The 16,488-nt window shown below is 33.0% G+C and overlaps 2 protein-coding genes across 2 annotated transcripts; both read left to right on the forward strand.

Moving 5' to 3' along the window:
• The first annotated feature begins 3,686 nt into the window (after window positions 1-3,686).
• On the forward strand, window positions 3,687-9,324 carry LOC111406167 (ureide permease 1-like). The gene is made up of 8 exons (XM_023035408.1): window positions 3,687-3,990; window positions 4,822-5,123; window positions 6,938-7,076; window positions 7,164-7,338; window positions 8,026-8,069; window positions 8,181-8,272; window positions 8,454-8,828; window positions 8,974-9,324. Exons 2-8 carry the CDS (start codon window positions 4,887-4,889, stop codon window positions 9,124-9,126), a joined length of 1,215 nt encoding a protein of 404 aa, XP_022891176.1. The 5' UTR covers window positions 3,687-3,990; window positions 4,822-4,886; the 3' UTR covers window positions 9,127-9,324.
• A 3,786-nt stretch (window positions 9,325-13,110) lies between these two features.
• Window positions 13,111-15,559, forward strand: LOC111406168 (pentatricopeptide repeat-containing protein At1g69290). Its single transcript, XM_023035409.1, has one exon. The coding sequence runs from the start codon at window positions 13,156-13,158 to the stop codon at window positions 15,121-15,123; it is 1,968 nt and encodes a 655-aa protein (XP_022891177.1). The 5' UTR covers window positions 13,111-13,155; the 3' UTR covers window positions 15,124-15,559.
• Window positions 15,560-16,488: the final 929 nt, after the last annotated feature.

Here is a 16,488-nt window from a genome sequence, read left to right on the forward strand (position 1 = left end):
TCTAAAGTTTAGTGGTCAAAACTCGATATTTTAAAATTCATTGAGCAATCGAAGATATAGACCTAAGTTCAATGACCAAAATTCGACATTTTTCAAAATTCAGTGGCCAAAATTCGACATTTTAAATTTTAGTGACTAATCAAAGACATGAACCTAAGTTTAGTGATCAAAACTCGACATTTTTCAAAATTCAGTGGCCAAAATTCGACATTTTAAATTTTAGTGACTAATCAAAGACATGAACCTAAGTTTAGTGATCAAAACTCGACATTTTTCAAAGTTCAGTGGTCAAAACTATACATTTTAAAGTTCAGTAGCCAATCAAAGTTATGGATTTAAGTTCAGTGACCATTGCAACCATTAACTCTAGATGCGTCAAGCTTGTCCTGCCTCTTAAATCGATCAATCATATCTGGACTGGATTAGCCAGTCCAAACTGGTGACCCAGTTATGGTTCGAGGTACAGTTTAACCAGGTCCCATCTTGTTTAACCAGGATGAGTTAGTGGAAAATTCGCAGCCCGGTTTGTTAAAACTGGAATGGGTTGGTAATTTTTTTAAGTTATCACTGGTATGATAAGGAAAAATAGGAGAAAAAGAAAATATTGAAAAAATAAAAATAAAAATAAAAATTTGATATCTGTCCCATTCAATAGAGACAAAAGGAAAATGACATTGCAAGAGTGGATGTAAAAGAAGAAAAACAAATATTGACGTAGAGCTCATAAATCATAAACCAGTGATCAAATCGTTTCGGGCTTTATTTCCACTTTCAACCAGCCAATGAAATCTTGGGTGGATGCTTTTAATTTTATTCGCTCTCCTAGCTTTTATCTATTACTATCGGTCTAACAAAGTACTTTTGCATTAGAATTCTTTTCGATTTTTAAGCATTTCACTTTTAATCCTATTCGACATCATAGCTTTTATCTATTTGAGTCGGTCTATCATAGTACTTTTGTGTTGGTGTCTTTTCGCTATTTAACCAAAAATTACATCTGCCCTTGCCATAGCATGTCCAGACTTGAGTTCAAGGACATTCAAAAAGTCACTTATAGACACTTTATTCTCGACAATCTATAAATTACATTTGCATCATTTGTCCGAATGTAATGAGAGGATTTAGAAATATAAACTAGATCAAGCCACTCAAACTTGGGATATCCCAACATGTCGACCAGAGACATAACATAGATCTTTAGAATAAGGATGCGATGGGATGAGATGAGACGTGCATCTTATATCTCTAGCTTGGAGCAAGGCTCTAAGAGTGTTTTTTCCCCCACTTTTGACTCTGAAAGCTACTATTAGGACCAATGATATTAGAGTATCAATTTATATGACATTATATGATATGTTCAATTATAGGGCTGTACAAAAAAATTGTGAAACCGCAAATCAAACCGAAACCGTTGAGAGTCCACATGGACCCGTGTTTTCTTTTCCCTCAAGCCGAACCAAACCGTTTCAAACTGTCTGGTTTAGGTTTGAATTTCAAAAACTGCAAAAATCGAACAGAACCATTTTTAAATTTTTTAATTAAAGAATTAATTTTATTAACTTAAAAAATTTAACAGGCTTGACTTCAAAAAAAAAAAAAAAATACCAATTTAGCATTATAAATTACAACTAGTCTATTAAAATAATCATAGAATGTAAATTATGTTTATCATTATTGACCTATAATTTAATATGTTCACAATACATATCCTTACTCGATATCTAAACTAAACTAAAATTATTCCAAAATCATATGAAATTAAAAAAAAAAAGCATATATTTTCAACAATTCAAATCATAATTCTACAAAACTACGTCATCAAATCATGTTCAAAGTTTCAAAAATTATAATATAAACTCTCGTTTCCTTAACATTTGATGCTTGTCTGCCACTACTGAACGAATCATCATTTGCCTTTGTCTGTTTGTCTACTAGTCTCTACATGAATAACCTCTTTCTCTCCTCTTTCGGTTTTCAATGTTCTTTCTTTTATTTTATTTTTTTAAACTTATTATACACTTGTAAGTCGTGGTTTGGATAAAAAAATGATTGTTTGTATGCCTAGATGATTAATAAACTTATTTGTAATTTGAAAAAAATGGAGGACGGAGCATATTGATTGTGTGAAAATGTTAAAGTTCCCTAACTAGTAATACTACTTTCTACTTCATAAAGTAGTTAGATGATGAAATTCGTCAATCTTTAATAAACCAAAACTTTATCAATCTTTGTACATCTAAACATATCCCGTCCAATCTTTATTTAATATATCACTAGCAAAACGAAAGGAGTTTTCACCAAACTATAATAACAGAATGTAACTATACCTTTATCTAGGGCTGGGCAAATCTCTCGAACCAAACCGACCGAACCGAACCCAACGGTTCTTGTCAAATTAAATGCCCGAACGGATATCTGAATTGAGAATAGACGGGTACGGTTCGGTTCTAGACGAAAAATCAAATCTTTCTATTTTTTTTATATTGAATAAATCAAATTATTTTAATTTTAATTTTTTCTAAACAAATTAACAATTTCTAAATCCAAATTTTTGATCCAATAATTTGTTTCATTTCTAGTTTTTTAATTTTTGGTCCAATTACCCATTTTATTGTCTCATTTCTTAGCCTAACAAAATCCAACCCACTAAATAACCCTAAACACATACACTAAAGTGCATAACGCTGTCTCGACTATCGCAGCCTCGCTGACATTCCAAAACCTATACAATCATCGACCGACGCTATGACCTCTGATCATAGCTGTGACCTCCACCAATCGAAATTTTGACCGTAGTGATCATTTGAACAAAGTAGTCTACTAGTCTCTGACATTTCAAAACCATTGAATGTGTTATTAGTTGTATTTATATAATGTTGTTATAAATGTTAAAAAATTTAATTATAGTACAGAACCGAACAGAACCAAACCGAACCGAACCTGAACGGTTCCATAATTATATTTGGACCCGACTGTTTCATTTGCTAAATACCCGAAAAATTTGGTTCGGTTCGGCGCCCACCCCTACCTTTATCAACCGCTATATGACAATATGAATGTCAAACAAGAAAAGATAAATAAAAATGAAGAAAGATGTATTTGTTCTATTAACATCTTTTTAGCAACCAACTTTGAAAATAATTTATTTATGAGTTTCATGTAAATATGAATGTAACTTAATATTTAACATTATTAGTTCGTTTAAACTTATATTTAACTTATGTTAAATACATTACTATAATGTCGAAAGGTAAACTGCGGATTAAAACCGAATCAAACCGCAAATTATGGTTTGGTTCGAAAAATAAAATGTTTTGATTTGGTTTGAAAAAACTTCAAACTGTATAAAATGATTTGAATTGAAAATATTGCACAAATCCCCAAAATCGAACCATGTTCACTTCTATTCAATTAAAGAAAATTACATGATTCAATTTATTATATTATTCATTTAATGACACTTACTGCAATCTAGATTGGTGTTAAATAATTTATTCTATAAAAAAAATTGTCCGGTTGGCCGAGATTAATGTCGGACTAATGCTATTTAGGACCACTAACACCAATTTAGATGACATTCAATTACCGATTAAATTAAATGAATTACATAATTTTAAATTTTAATTAAACTTATGGCATAATGCCAGAGAAAGTGGTCTAGCAATGGTAGGTAGCATGATTCTTAATGTCCTCGCATGGCTCGGTGTTAACCATGAGATTTAAGAATGTTACACAAACTATTCCCAGCACAACACACAATTGAATATATGATCGTCTCATTATTGCATACAGGATTTGACGGTTGTCTGTATAAAAATCGTGGCCAAAACTGCCCCAATAATGACGCTCCACTCATACCCATTTTGCTTGCGTTCTCAACGCCAAATCCAAACCCCTTTGTGTTTTATTCATTTGGGTTTTTGCAATTTTGTCCCTTTTCACACTTTCAGTTACTGGAATTCAGACAGTGAATTTGCAGGTGAATTGGAGGTATATTTTTCGCCTTTGAAGAGTCTTTGTTTATGCGTTTGTGGGGTCTATGCAAATAGTGATTTTACATCATCTTCTTTTGGTAGTTGTTCTATTTCTTTCTTACCTTTATATGACAGAAATAATAATGAGATTGTGAAATTATTTTACATTGTTCCAGCATTTCCCGTCATAGTAATCAATAAATAGTAAGAGAATAATTGTCTTCAAGACTTTGAATTTTGGATTTTGTTTTTTTAGGAGTTTTGTCAATGTTGACTTCAATATCAGTCTATTTTAGCTCTCATTGTTGGTTTTCTTGACAGATTTTGACTTTTCTTTAATGCTTGTTTCATATTTTCTGATTTTTATCTTGCATTGTTATTTTTTCATAATGATGACAAATGTCAGTTGGGCAAATAATTAATTGTTCCTAATTACAGCGATTTCATAAATTTGGGCTGCTTTTTCTTAATAAAGATAAACTCTTCTGGCATGATTGATAGGGGGATGGTTTGGTAGGTATGATTTGATAGGACTGGAAGGTTTAAGAAAGAAGCTACAATCTTGTTTGTTATACTACAGACGTGATCTCCCAAACACTTTCACTGCTGACATGGCAAGAGAACCTTACTTATGATTCTCTCAAACTCAGAGAACTATAATTAGGGATCTCTTGCCACGTCAGCAACGAAAAGTTTTTATCCTATCCATTGGGAGGCAGAATAACAATTTCATTTTATACTGTCCATTCTCGTCTTATAGTGCATAGCTAACTAACATAGGCTTTGTGTTTCTATGGCTACCCTTTTATATGTTTATATCTGATGGACTTGCCTTGTCATTTTGTAGGACTTTCAAGTGTTCCTTCATTGATATTGCTTCCATCTGAGAGGAAATTGTTTGTGGCTTTGAAGATGTATCTGGTGGAAAGCAAAGGAGGTGCAATAGCATGCATGCTTCTTGCTCTATTTTTCTTAGGAACATGGCCTGCCATTTTGACTCTACTGGAAAGACGAGGCCGTCTTCCTCAACACATTTACCTCGATTATACGATCACGAATCTGTTGGCTGCTGTTATTATTGCTTTCACATTCGGTGAAATCGGGAAGAGCACAATTGAAAAGCCAGATTTCTTAAATCAACTATTTCAGGTGCGACTGCTCATATTCATTGTTTTGCTAATATTTGAGCTCAATAAAAATTTGGTGAAAGTTAGCAAGAAAAACATTGCAAATCCAAAAATATGCTTGACCTGAAAGTGATGTGGAGGCATTACCACAACTTAATGGCAATCTGAAAATGAAGATAGGCCTTGTTTAGAAGGTCAAACAATGTTGATGTTCCTCTACAGTTAAAAGGTGATATGCTGTCATACAACAGCAACAAATTGATATTCTCTGTCATGTATTATCATGTTTCATTTTACTATTTTTTCCTATAAATTTACCCAGATCTACATTGTATAAAATCACACCAAGAATAATACCCAAATTTTGTTCATGGTTCCAATAGGCACTATGGATATTTGCATTGAAAAGGGGAAAAACAAAGAATGCATATAGATGGGGGAGATAGTGTTAAAACTTGGGGTTCCATCTTAAAAGGTCAACATTGTTAGGAGGAGTAGTCTAAGACATTATAAGTTGGACTATATTTTCATCTTTATTCGATGTGAGATTATATCCCTTAACACGTCCCTACAAGATGGTGGCTCGTTTGAGCAGACCAATTTTGAAATCCGTATGCTCATTTATTGAGTCTTAATCGGATCGAAGTGCTCGTTGGAGTTTAATGATCTCTGATACCATATTAAGATATGGTGTTTCATCTTAAAAGGTCAATCTTGTTGAGAGGAGTAGCTTAAAACTTTATAAGTTGGTCTATATTTTCATCTTTATTCGATGTGGGATTATATCCCTTAACAGATAGAGGGGTTGCTGTGGATATAGCAATTTGCTACCATTTTCGACATTTTTGTGCCCTTTGAATTATGTCTCCTTGTTCTAGCCCCTGTCTTAATCTTTTAACTTTTCTATCATTTAGTTCACTATCAAGTTTTCTCAATAACTATCAGATATCCAGTTGCCCAACTTCCCTGTTGATTTTACCTATGAAACTGTTGAACCACTTAATCTAAAAGTTTAATATTATATCATTTAAATTTTAAACATTGTCTTAAACACTTCCCATTTATTTTTTCCTACCAAAAGCGTAACGCATGCACAATTTTATTTAAATGGGTGGTGGAAAGACTTAAACTCAGGACCTTTGCTGCTTTGATATCATGTTGAATCACTTGATCTAAAAACTTAAGTTTTGAGATAGTGCCCTATTTATATCATTTCATTATCGTTTTAAAAAAAGCAACCTTAAGTATTCCGGTAGAATATTAAGGAGTGATTACAATATAGCGGATAAAAACCATTGACATGTGCTGATCAACAGGACTTTTGATTGCACGGTCATATTTTTTTATTTTGCCAGTTTTTTCTAGAAATGCTATTACTAGTGCGTTTATGGGGGTGATGATACAACAATAGAAAACTATTCACATTATGCCCTTGTTTGACACCTTTTAAAATTTTAATACATTTTTCTCCCTCTTCTTTCCAACCTCACATTCTTCAATAAAATAATATTACACGTAAATCAAAAAAAATTCCTTCTTTTTTTAACCACATATTCTCTCCAAAAATACCATCCATAATACATTTTACCAAAGTTACTCTTTATAATGGGTGTCAAACAAGTGCTATATATAAAGTAGGTCCCTTTCTTGTTGGATGGATGGGCACAATCTAAGGTTACCTTTCTTATTCTAAGTTCTTCTGTATTTTTTGTTCAGGGATTCACATTTAAGAAAAGTCAGATTTTGAAGAAAAGTCAGATTTTGTTTCTTATTTATCCTATTCACTATAGTTCACAAGTTGAAATTTTCTTACGCTTCTATTGCAAATTGATGTAGGATAACTGGCCTAGCGTATTGTTTGCAATGGCAGGTGGGATTGTCCTCAGCCTCGGAAACCTGGCAACTCAATATGCTTGGGCATTTGTGGGTTTATCAGTGACCGAGGTGATTTCTTCGAGCATAACTGTTGTTATAGGTATTATATTTTACAGCACTGAATTCTTATGTTCATAAGACCATGGCTTGATGAAGTTATAAATATAATCTGGCTCTGCTTGTACAGGAACAACCTTAAATTACTTCTTAGATGACAAAATTAACAAAGCTGAGATCCTTTTTCCTGGTGTTGGATGCTTTTTGATTGCTGTTTGTCTTGGATCTGCCGTGCATGCGTCCAATGCTGCAGATAATGAAGCCAAGATTTCTAGATTCTCAAGTGATTACAAAGCTGGGACAGCGTATGTATTCTTTGTTTTTTATGACTACTTTATTAACAAGTAGCGAACTATAGAGTTAATAGCTGAAGTAGTTGAGATAAAGTTTCTTATGTCATACATCAGTTTTCGTTAAAACCTATACAGTGAGATGAAATGAAGGAAGAATAATATGTGCTATTGTGTGTCTTCTTTCTCACCAATTTGAACTTTTCATGAAAAAAATTTGAAAGAATAGCATAGTGATTTTGCATTAGGTCCATCAATAGAATATTGATGCTCATAAGCATGGGTTGAAATAATTGTCAATGATGAGCAGCAGCATGTAATGATATTTTGAAGAAGTCGATATAGGCCTATGCATTTTGTCCTTTTCCTTAGTGTGAAACACGGAAGAATCGAAATCTTAGATCAAAACACTATGTATGGATGGTATGACTTCGAAAACTAATATAGAATAGATCTATATATTACTTAGCTTGGCCGAGAATCCTTTTTTGAGACCTCATGCAAATATCTTCTTTCCTGTAGCATGTACTACTACTAGAATTTTCCGAAACCTACTGGTTGAACCTCTGCTCTCATCATAAAATTTGACATGACCAGGATTAGTAAAAGTTCTGAGAAAATAATTGTTATTCCCTATGTTTCAGACTTCTATATATTTATAAGTTTGTGTGCTCATGTGAATTTTCGAACTAACTCGATCAGGAGAAAGGATGATTCTGTCTCCAAGACGACATATGCAAACAGGGGTAAGAGGATATCTGCCAGTTACAATTTAACCTCTCACATTCCATCGTAGTAGACGCAATCTTTTTTGTTCTCTATTCGTTTGGGGTACTGAACATCCATAATTTGAACAGAATATTCTGAAAATGAAATTGGTACCATTGAGAAGGCGAAGTTTGGGACTGCACATTTTCTTATGGAGCTTGAGGAAAAAAGGGCTATTAAGGTCTGTGAACATCTTTTTGAGTTGGATTAACTATCAAATTCGTCTAAAATGAGAAGGTGTTATTGATTATATAGGATATGTGTCTACATAACTGGTGGCGTACTCTATCTCAATAAGGAAGCATATAAAAAATTCCAGTAATTAATAAAGTTTTGCATTCTGCATGTGTACATACTTTCAGGTTGTTGGAAAGGGCACTTTCATTGGCTTGGCGATAACTTTCTTTTCCGGAATTTGCTTCTCTCTTTTCTCACCAGCATTCAATTTGGCGACTAATGATCAATGGCATACTCTGGAAGACGGTGTTCCCCACTTAAGTGTCTATACTGCATTTTTTCACTTCTCAGTATCCTGTTTTGTGATCGCCATCATTCTGAATGTCAATTTCCTGTACAACCCTGTTCTGAACTTGCCCAAATCGTCATTGAAGGCCTATCTATCAGACTGGAATGGTAGAGGGTGGGCCCTTTTGGCTGGACTTTTATGTGGGTTCGGAAATGGTCTTCAATTTATGGGAGGTCAAGCTGCTGGATATGCTGCAGCAGATGCAGTTCAGGTTAGTTCCATTATCTTTGGATTTGGATATTGAGACCTCTAAATTAGCTTTCCCTATTCACTTATGTAATAATCGATGAACCATATTCGTAGATTGTTTGGCATAAAGTTTGCTCTTTCATTTTACGTTTTGGTGGTAATCACAGGCACTTCCACTTGTCAGCACCTTTTGGGGTATCCTTCTGTTTGGAGAGTACCGGAGATCATCAAGAAGGACATACGTATTTCTCATAAGCATGTTGTTAATGTTTATCGTGGCTGTTGGCGTCCTCATGGCTTCATCAGGGCATCGAAAGTAACCGCAGTTGTGTGAAGGAAGTGTCTCTTGTATATCAGCGTGCCAAGCTCACTAGCTGTTAGGTCGACACACTAGAGGCATACGCTTGTAAATGGATACTTTCTTTCATCCTCGTTTCTTTGAATATAATTTCGAAATCTTGATATCTTCTATGTTATGTTTCGATATGATTTTAATCCATTCGATGCATTTCGACTTATTGTTGAGTTGGCGTGCAAGTGTTGATATTATTTTGAATCTCTTAATTTTTCTTAATTTTTATTTTATTTTTCTTCTTTATAAATATTTGATTTAAGAATGGCTATTCTATCATTTTAAGGCATGACCATGTTAATTTATGATGAAAGTCTAACGACTAGAGTACAATTTAAGTACAAAACGTATAATTTAACCTTCAAATGGTGCAAAAGTACACGTTCTAACATATTAAATACTATCAAGATCTTTTCTTACTGCAGGTAAAAGAATAACGATCAAATGGTCGATCATATATTGAAAAATTTAAAAACAAAAACTAATATTTCTTTTTATTTATAAATTTTACATATCTAGATCTATAATTTATAATATATTAAGTATCGCATGAATTGAAAATCATTTTTTGGTTGATTTATCCCATGTATTTTTAGAAAATTTTGATAATACCCTTCACTAAATGCAAATTAAAAATTTTAAGCCAACAGACTACCATTAATATTGATTAAAATATAATGTGTTCATGTATTTGAGAATTTTAGTGAGCATGAAATTAAGTGAATTATTAAAATGGATGAACGATCCTATAAATAAACTAACTTTTTTCTTAAATTGTTGTTTCCTCTCAAAGTAACATTTTTAATTTCTTATAAAGTGATACTGAGTTAGTCTTTACTTACTATATTATATAATATTAATAATTAATAATAAAATAAAAAGGCAACATGAAGAACAGAAAAGTGCACGACGTAATTAATATCTTTATAGTGCTATAAAAAATTATATATATAGTGCTATAAAAATTTATATATATATATATATATATATGGCACACCATTTAATAATAATAATAATAATAATAATAATAATAATAATAATAATAATAATAATAATAATAATAATAATAATAATAATAATAATAATAATAATTCAGGATTAAAAATCATATAATAGTAAGAAACTCAAAAGTCCCACTATGTATGATATTAAAATCACAATAAAGTTAAATAAATAAATAAATAAAATCAACTCACACGTAGCAAATATATGAGGCATATATCATTAACATTTACAAAAATTATATATATAGTGCTATAAAAATTTATATATATATATATATATATATGGCACACCATTTAATAATAATAATAATAATAATAATAATAATAATAATAATAATAATAATAATAATAATAATAATAATAATAATTCAGGATTAAAAATCATATAATAGTAAGAAACTCAAAAGTCCCACTATGTATGATATTAAAATCACAATAAAGTTAAATAAATAAATAAATAAAATCAACTCACACGTAGCAAATATATGAGGCATATATCATTAACATTTACAAAAATATTAAAAATAGGGTGTAATGCGCATTTAACTTAGATTATTAATTTATGTAAGTGTGAATTATGCAATTATTTTAAGAGTTAACGCTTAAAGTGTGAAAATCGTATTGTAAAGTATTGTTATTTCAGGATATATTTCACAATCATTTAAAAATAGAAAAAACCAATTTCAGACCCGAAAAAATTTAGACGGGCCTGTCCAATCCGCCACACATACAAATTGGGTCGTTTTGAACAAGAGAAAATTAGGTTGGGTATGATTTTCAAGGAACACTTGTCATTAAATTATAGTTCAATGCTTGACAGTAATTATTTTTTTTACAGACTCATTTTTAACGACATATTCATACAATAAAATATTGTGCTTCTAAATTCAACTAGGTTAATTAGCACACAACATTATTACATTTCACTACTATTATGAAAATTGTCCATACCTTTCATTTTCGACTTTTTCACCCTTAGTTTCACACTTCATTGCGCAAAAGGTAATTTTTATTCATTTTCTCAATTAAATCTTATAAAATGAAGAATATATCTTTCTATTTAAATAAAACAAAAAAAAGAACTAATTACAATCACAGTTCCAAAAATTTTTAAAAATGCAAAAAGTCTCAAATAAATTATTAAAAAGGTAATTAGCACATAATATCCCTACCTTTTACTATTATTGTAAAAAAAATGTCTATACATTTCATTTTTTTGGCATTTTCACATTTAACTACACATTTGATTGCATAAACCATAATTTTTATCCATTTTATCTAATTTCTCAATAAAAAGCCGTGAAATGATGAATATATCCTCCTATTTAAATAAAATATAACGAAAAATACAAGAATTAATTGTAACTATAGTTTCAAAATTTTTAAAAAGTGCTAACAATTCTTAAAGAAAAAGTACAAATGAATTCCAAATAAATTATTAAAAAATTACACAAAAAGATTTGAAAAAAAATCACCCGGAATTGAAAACCATGATTGGAAAGTGAAAAATCAATTTCTTCTTCGTTAATCTTTGACCCAGACTTTGAATCTCCAATCTCTCGTATTAATCACCTTTGAATCCCGTGCTAGCCTCTTTCTTGTGGGTAAAAATATGTATATTATGTAGCTCCCCATTTTAACCATCCTTTCTAGTTTAAATAGTAGGTTAAATTTGATTTTTATAAGAATTTAGGTTAAAGAAGGATGTTGGATTGTTCAGGCCAGAAATGGCACCGCGTGCCCATAGGCATAACCACCACACGAGCACCTGATCCAAATGGTTCTCGGGTCAAAATTTTGGTGTCTTTTGTGCGTGCTAGTTTGCGTGGGGTTGTCCCTAATTAGTGTTTGGTATTTTGTTCATAACTTCTCTTTCAATATCCGATTGAGACGATTCAAAGTGCATTGAGAAGCTAATTCAAAGGGCTACCCAAAAAATGGGTCTTAAATTGAGGCTAAAAATTCGAAGTATAACTTTTTCGATTGGAAATTGATTTATGAAAATACTTTAACTATATTTTTCACTCCTTTGACTTCAAATTGCATCTCATTGACCATATGTGATCTTTAATTATTATTTTATGGTCCAAAACAACTATTGAATGTTTACACTTCTGTCCCCAAACTTTGAATTTCTTTCATTTTCGCTCATTTTTCGTTCATTTCTTTCAATTCCACCAATTTGCATTTAGTTCAACATAACAAACATAATTAACACATAATTAAGTTATAACTCATTCTTACTAACAAATACTCCAATTTACTGGTCTAGATATGTGTACAAAATACGCTTATCAAATGGAGATTTTGATCGACACAGAGAAGAGAGGGCGTCGCTCATCGAAGAGAGGAGAACAAGCTCGTGTGGTGGTGATGATTAGCGACCAAAGAGAGAAAAAGGATGCACCGCTTACAGCATTATGTGGCGGTGGTGATTGGTGATCAGAGAGAGGAGAGATAAGGGAGAGAAAGAAGAGTGATGAAAATGATCTAGAGTTTGGGTGGGATGGGTATATAAATTAATTTATAACATTATTACTATTAATATTAAAATGTGAGATTATTGCTTGATTTTTGTCTAAACAAACCCTAAATTTGATTTTTGAAGTTGGAACTTAAAAAATATGGGTGCCAATAATTTTCCCTTATTCTTTTTTAGCTCACATTTGTCTCCTTTCAAATAAAACTATTTAATTCTCATATTCACTTTCAACATACATTCACGTAATAAAACATTTTGAACGTAAATTAGAAATATCTTTCTACTTTTTATCTACACATATTTTAGAAAATTATTATTCAAAATTTTATTTTTTCAAAATAATGGTTATCAAACAATGGCTTAAATGATTAGTACTGAAAAATGGGCGGATCAACCCAAACTTGAAGGGAGGCCCACTTGCAAGAAATATTAAAAAAACAGAGAAAGAGCACCTCTATTCGTTAGCATACGCGTCTTGCCGTCTTCTGAGGGACGGAGAGGAGGAAAAAGAATGTGGAGAAGAAGTTCGTTCTTGTTTACAAAAAGGCCCTTTTCTTCAGAACCAGAGATCCCAAGCCTTTATTCATTCCTCCAACCATCAATTTTTGCTCTAAAAAGAACCACAAAACCCCAAGAATCCTTGCAAAAAACCCAAGAAAATCCGGCCCCAAAATCCCTTACCCAATCCCAGAAGTCCGATTATGAAACCACCCTCAAAGAATCCCTGTTTAACAACAACACAGATGAGGCATGGAAGTCGTTCAAGACTCTCACCAATTGTTCTTCTTTCCCCAGTAAGCCCCTTACCAATTCTTTAATTACCCATTTGTGCTCATTCTCTGATACTCATAATCTCAAGAGAGCATATGCGTCAGTAGTTTTTGTGCTTGACAAGAGTCCACATTTGTTGGAGTATGAAACTGTGAATGCCCTTTTGGATTCTATGAGGATTGCCAACACTGGTGCTCCTGCTTTTGCATTAGTCAAGTGCATGCTCAAGAACAGGTTTTTCATGCCTTTCGGAATTTGGGGTAATGTTTTAGTTGACATTTGTAGAAAAAATAGTAGCTTTATTGGTTTTTTGGGTGTTTTTAAGGAGTGTTGTAGGATAGCCGTGGACGAGAAGCTGGATTTTATGAAGCCTGATTTGGTTTTGTGTAATGCTGCATTAGAGTGTTGTTGTCGCGAGCTTGAATCGGTTAGTGATGCCGAAAAGGTTATTGAAACAATGTCTGTTTTGGGCACTAGGCCTGATGAATTTAGTTTTGGGTTACTTGCTTATTTGTATGCCACTAAGGGGCTTGAGGAGAAGATACTTGAGTTAAAAGGATTAATAGGTAGGTTTGGTTTTTCTGATAAAAGGGTTTTTCTTCAGCATCTGATTAGTGGGCATCTGAAATCTGGTAATTTGGGATCTGTTTCGGCCACGATTCTGTTTGCTTTGAAAGAAGGAGAAGCACAGGATTTGAGGTTCAGTGAAGAAACATATAATGAGGTGGTCAAAGTATTTCTCCAAAATGGGAGCATTAAGGATTTAGCGAATTTGATTATTGAGGCCCAAAAGTTAGAATCTTCATCCATTTTGGTAGAAAGATCAATAGGATACGCTATTATCGATGCTTGTATTAGTCTTGGATTATTGGACAAGGCACATAACATCCTTGATGAAATGAGTGCTCAAGGGGCTTCTGTTGGAATTGGGGTCTACGTGTCCATCTTGAAAGCTTATGGCAAAGAACAAAGAACAGCCGAAGCTTCTCAATTGGTTACGGAAATTACTAGTTTAGGGCTTCAGTTGGATATTGGTAGCTATGAAGCTCTTATAGAAGCATCCATGTCATGCCAAGATTTTCAGTCAGCATTTTCTTTGTTTAGGGACATGAGAGAATCAAGAATACGTGACTTGAAAGGCAGTTATCTGACTATAATGACAGGTTTAACAGAAAACCATCGACCTGAGCTCATGGCAGCATTCTTGGACGAGGTTGTTGAGGACCCCCGAGCTGAAGTGGGTACCCAAGATTGGAATTCGATTATTCATGCCTTCTGTAAGGCTGGGCGGTTGGAAGATGCAAGGAGGACTTTCAGGAGGATGATTTTCCTACTGTTTGAACCGAATGAGCAGACCTATCTTTCCCTCATCAATGGATATGTGGCTGCAGCAAAATACTTCAGCGTGTTGATGCTGTGGAACGAGGTGAAGAGGAAGGTTTCAATTGAAGGAGAGAAGAGATTCAAATTGGATACTAGCTTGGTTGATGCTTTCCTCTATGCTTTGGTTAAGGGTGGGTTCTTTGACGCTGTCATGCTAGTTGTCGAGAAATCTCAAGAGATGAAAATATTTGTTGATAAGTGGAGGTACAAACAAGCATTCATGGAGACACATAAGAAGCTGAAAGTGTCAAAGTTGAGGAAGCGAAATCTTAGGAAAATGGAAGCATTGGTTGCCTTTAAAAACTGGGCTGGTTTGACTGGTTGATGACTAATTATGGCTATATCTGATTCTTATTATTCTCACATAAGCTTCTGTCTTCTATACATGCTTGCTTGACAACAATCTACAATTTAAGTCGGCTAATAATCATAAAGCAACATGTTTGGCTATCGCCTTTCAAATTAGCACCGCTAATTTTCAAGTTTACAAGTCCCTGATGTCTCATCTGAAATAAAGCTGCACAGCTCCTCGGTGGCATTCTAGTTGGAGTTGGAAACAATCTTACCTTTTGGTTTCAGAACAGTTGTGAGTTTTAATGCGTGACCTTCAGATGCAACCCGATTCTATTCTTTTTTCTTTCATTGGACTCTGTTGTTTAGAAAATGGGATTATTGTGAATGAGCTCATGGAAAGGGGAAGAGTTTTATTGCTTGGTGTATTTGGAATAATGCAACATGACTATCACAGGGATTTGTTGTTATTATTTATTACNAGTAAATAAACTAAAAGAAGTTATTAGGAAATAAACTTTTAATAGTATCAAAATATCAAAACTAATATTATCTAATCTAATTAGATATGTTTGGAATCAAACTCTTATTATCAAATCCTAATTAAAATCTCTCTATCTTTATTCTTGTCATGATCTCCTTCACTTTCATGTCCTACATTTTCATTATCATTTTGGTGTTTTCAAGGTTTTTGCTCTCATGGATGATGTTTTTCCTTCCAAGGCAGGTATGTTATAGAATCCCAGATTATTAGCTAATTCAATTATCATTAGCATTGGGGGTATTATGGGAGTTTAATACAATGAATTGCATGGGCTTTTATCTATAAATCAGGGGAGATAAGTTTAGTTTGGGCGAGCAGAGATCAGTGTGAAATTGAGCCTCTGGAATGCTCATCAGTCTTGTAATTCTGTTACAGTTACTTCTGTTTGCTCGTTTCATAATCTGCATTAGTATCTATCATTTAAATGATAGAGTCCAGCACAAATTGCATACACTGAATTTGATATCCAAGAACAGGAAGACAAATTATATTTGTACTTCAATTTATCCAAGGTATTTGAGAGGCCTTGACGCTTCCAAAGCAACCCTCAATTTCTGCTTCCCGTTTCCTTACATTCATTACTTGGCTATTACATTCATATTCTCCAAACTTCCTAAACTACCATTCCGTTAATAGCAGATGCTTATCAGTATGCTAGTTTGATTTTCCTTCTCTGAATCGAAGAGGTACAAGCAGTGATTTGTCACTGCTACAAAATAAATCACTGCTACAAAATATTCTCATGCACGTGAAACTAACCCGAAGTTCTTGGTTTGAAAGTAGTAACCCGTGAAATTACTGCTTGTCGACTTTGGATGATTGCAGCATCTGTAATGGCTGGCATGAACTTCGACC

This window comes from Olea europaea, chromosome 12, assembly GCF_002742605.1.
Source record: "Olea europaea var. sylvestris chromosome 12, O_europaea_v1, whole genome shotgun sequence".
NCBI classification, from domain to species: domain Eukaryota; kingdom Viridiplantae; phylum Streptophyta; class Magnoliopsida; order Lamiales; family Oleaceae; genus Olea; species Olea europaea.

Coding starts and splice junctions, on each gene's coding strand:
- LOC111406167 (XM_023035408.1), top strand. CDS start 4,887: ATGTATCTGGTGGAAAGCAAAGGAGGTGCAATAGCATGCATGCTTCTT. Junction 5,124..6,937: donor TCTTAAATCAACTATTTCAG/GTGCGACTGCTC, acceptor AAATTGATGTAG/GATAACTGGCCTAGCGTATT. Junction 7,339..8,025: donor GATTACAAAGCTGGGACAGC/GTATGTATTCTT, acceptor TAACTCGATCAG/GAGAAAGGATGATTCTGTCT.
- LOC111406168 (XM_023035409.1), top strand. CDS start 13,156: ATGTGGAGAAGAAGTTCGTTCTTGTTTACAAAAAGGCCCTTTTCTTCA.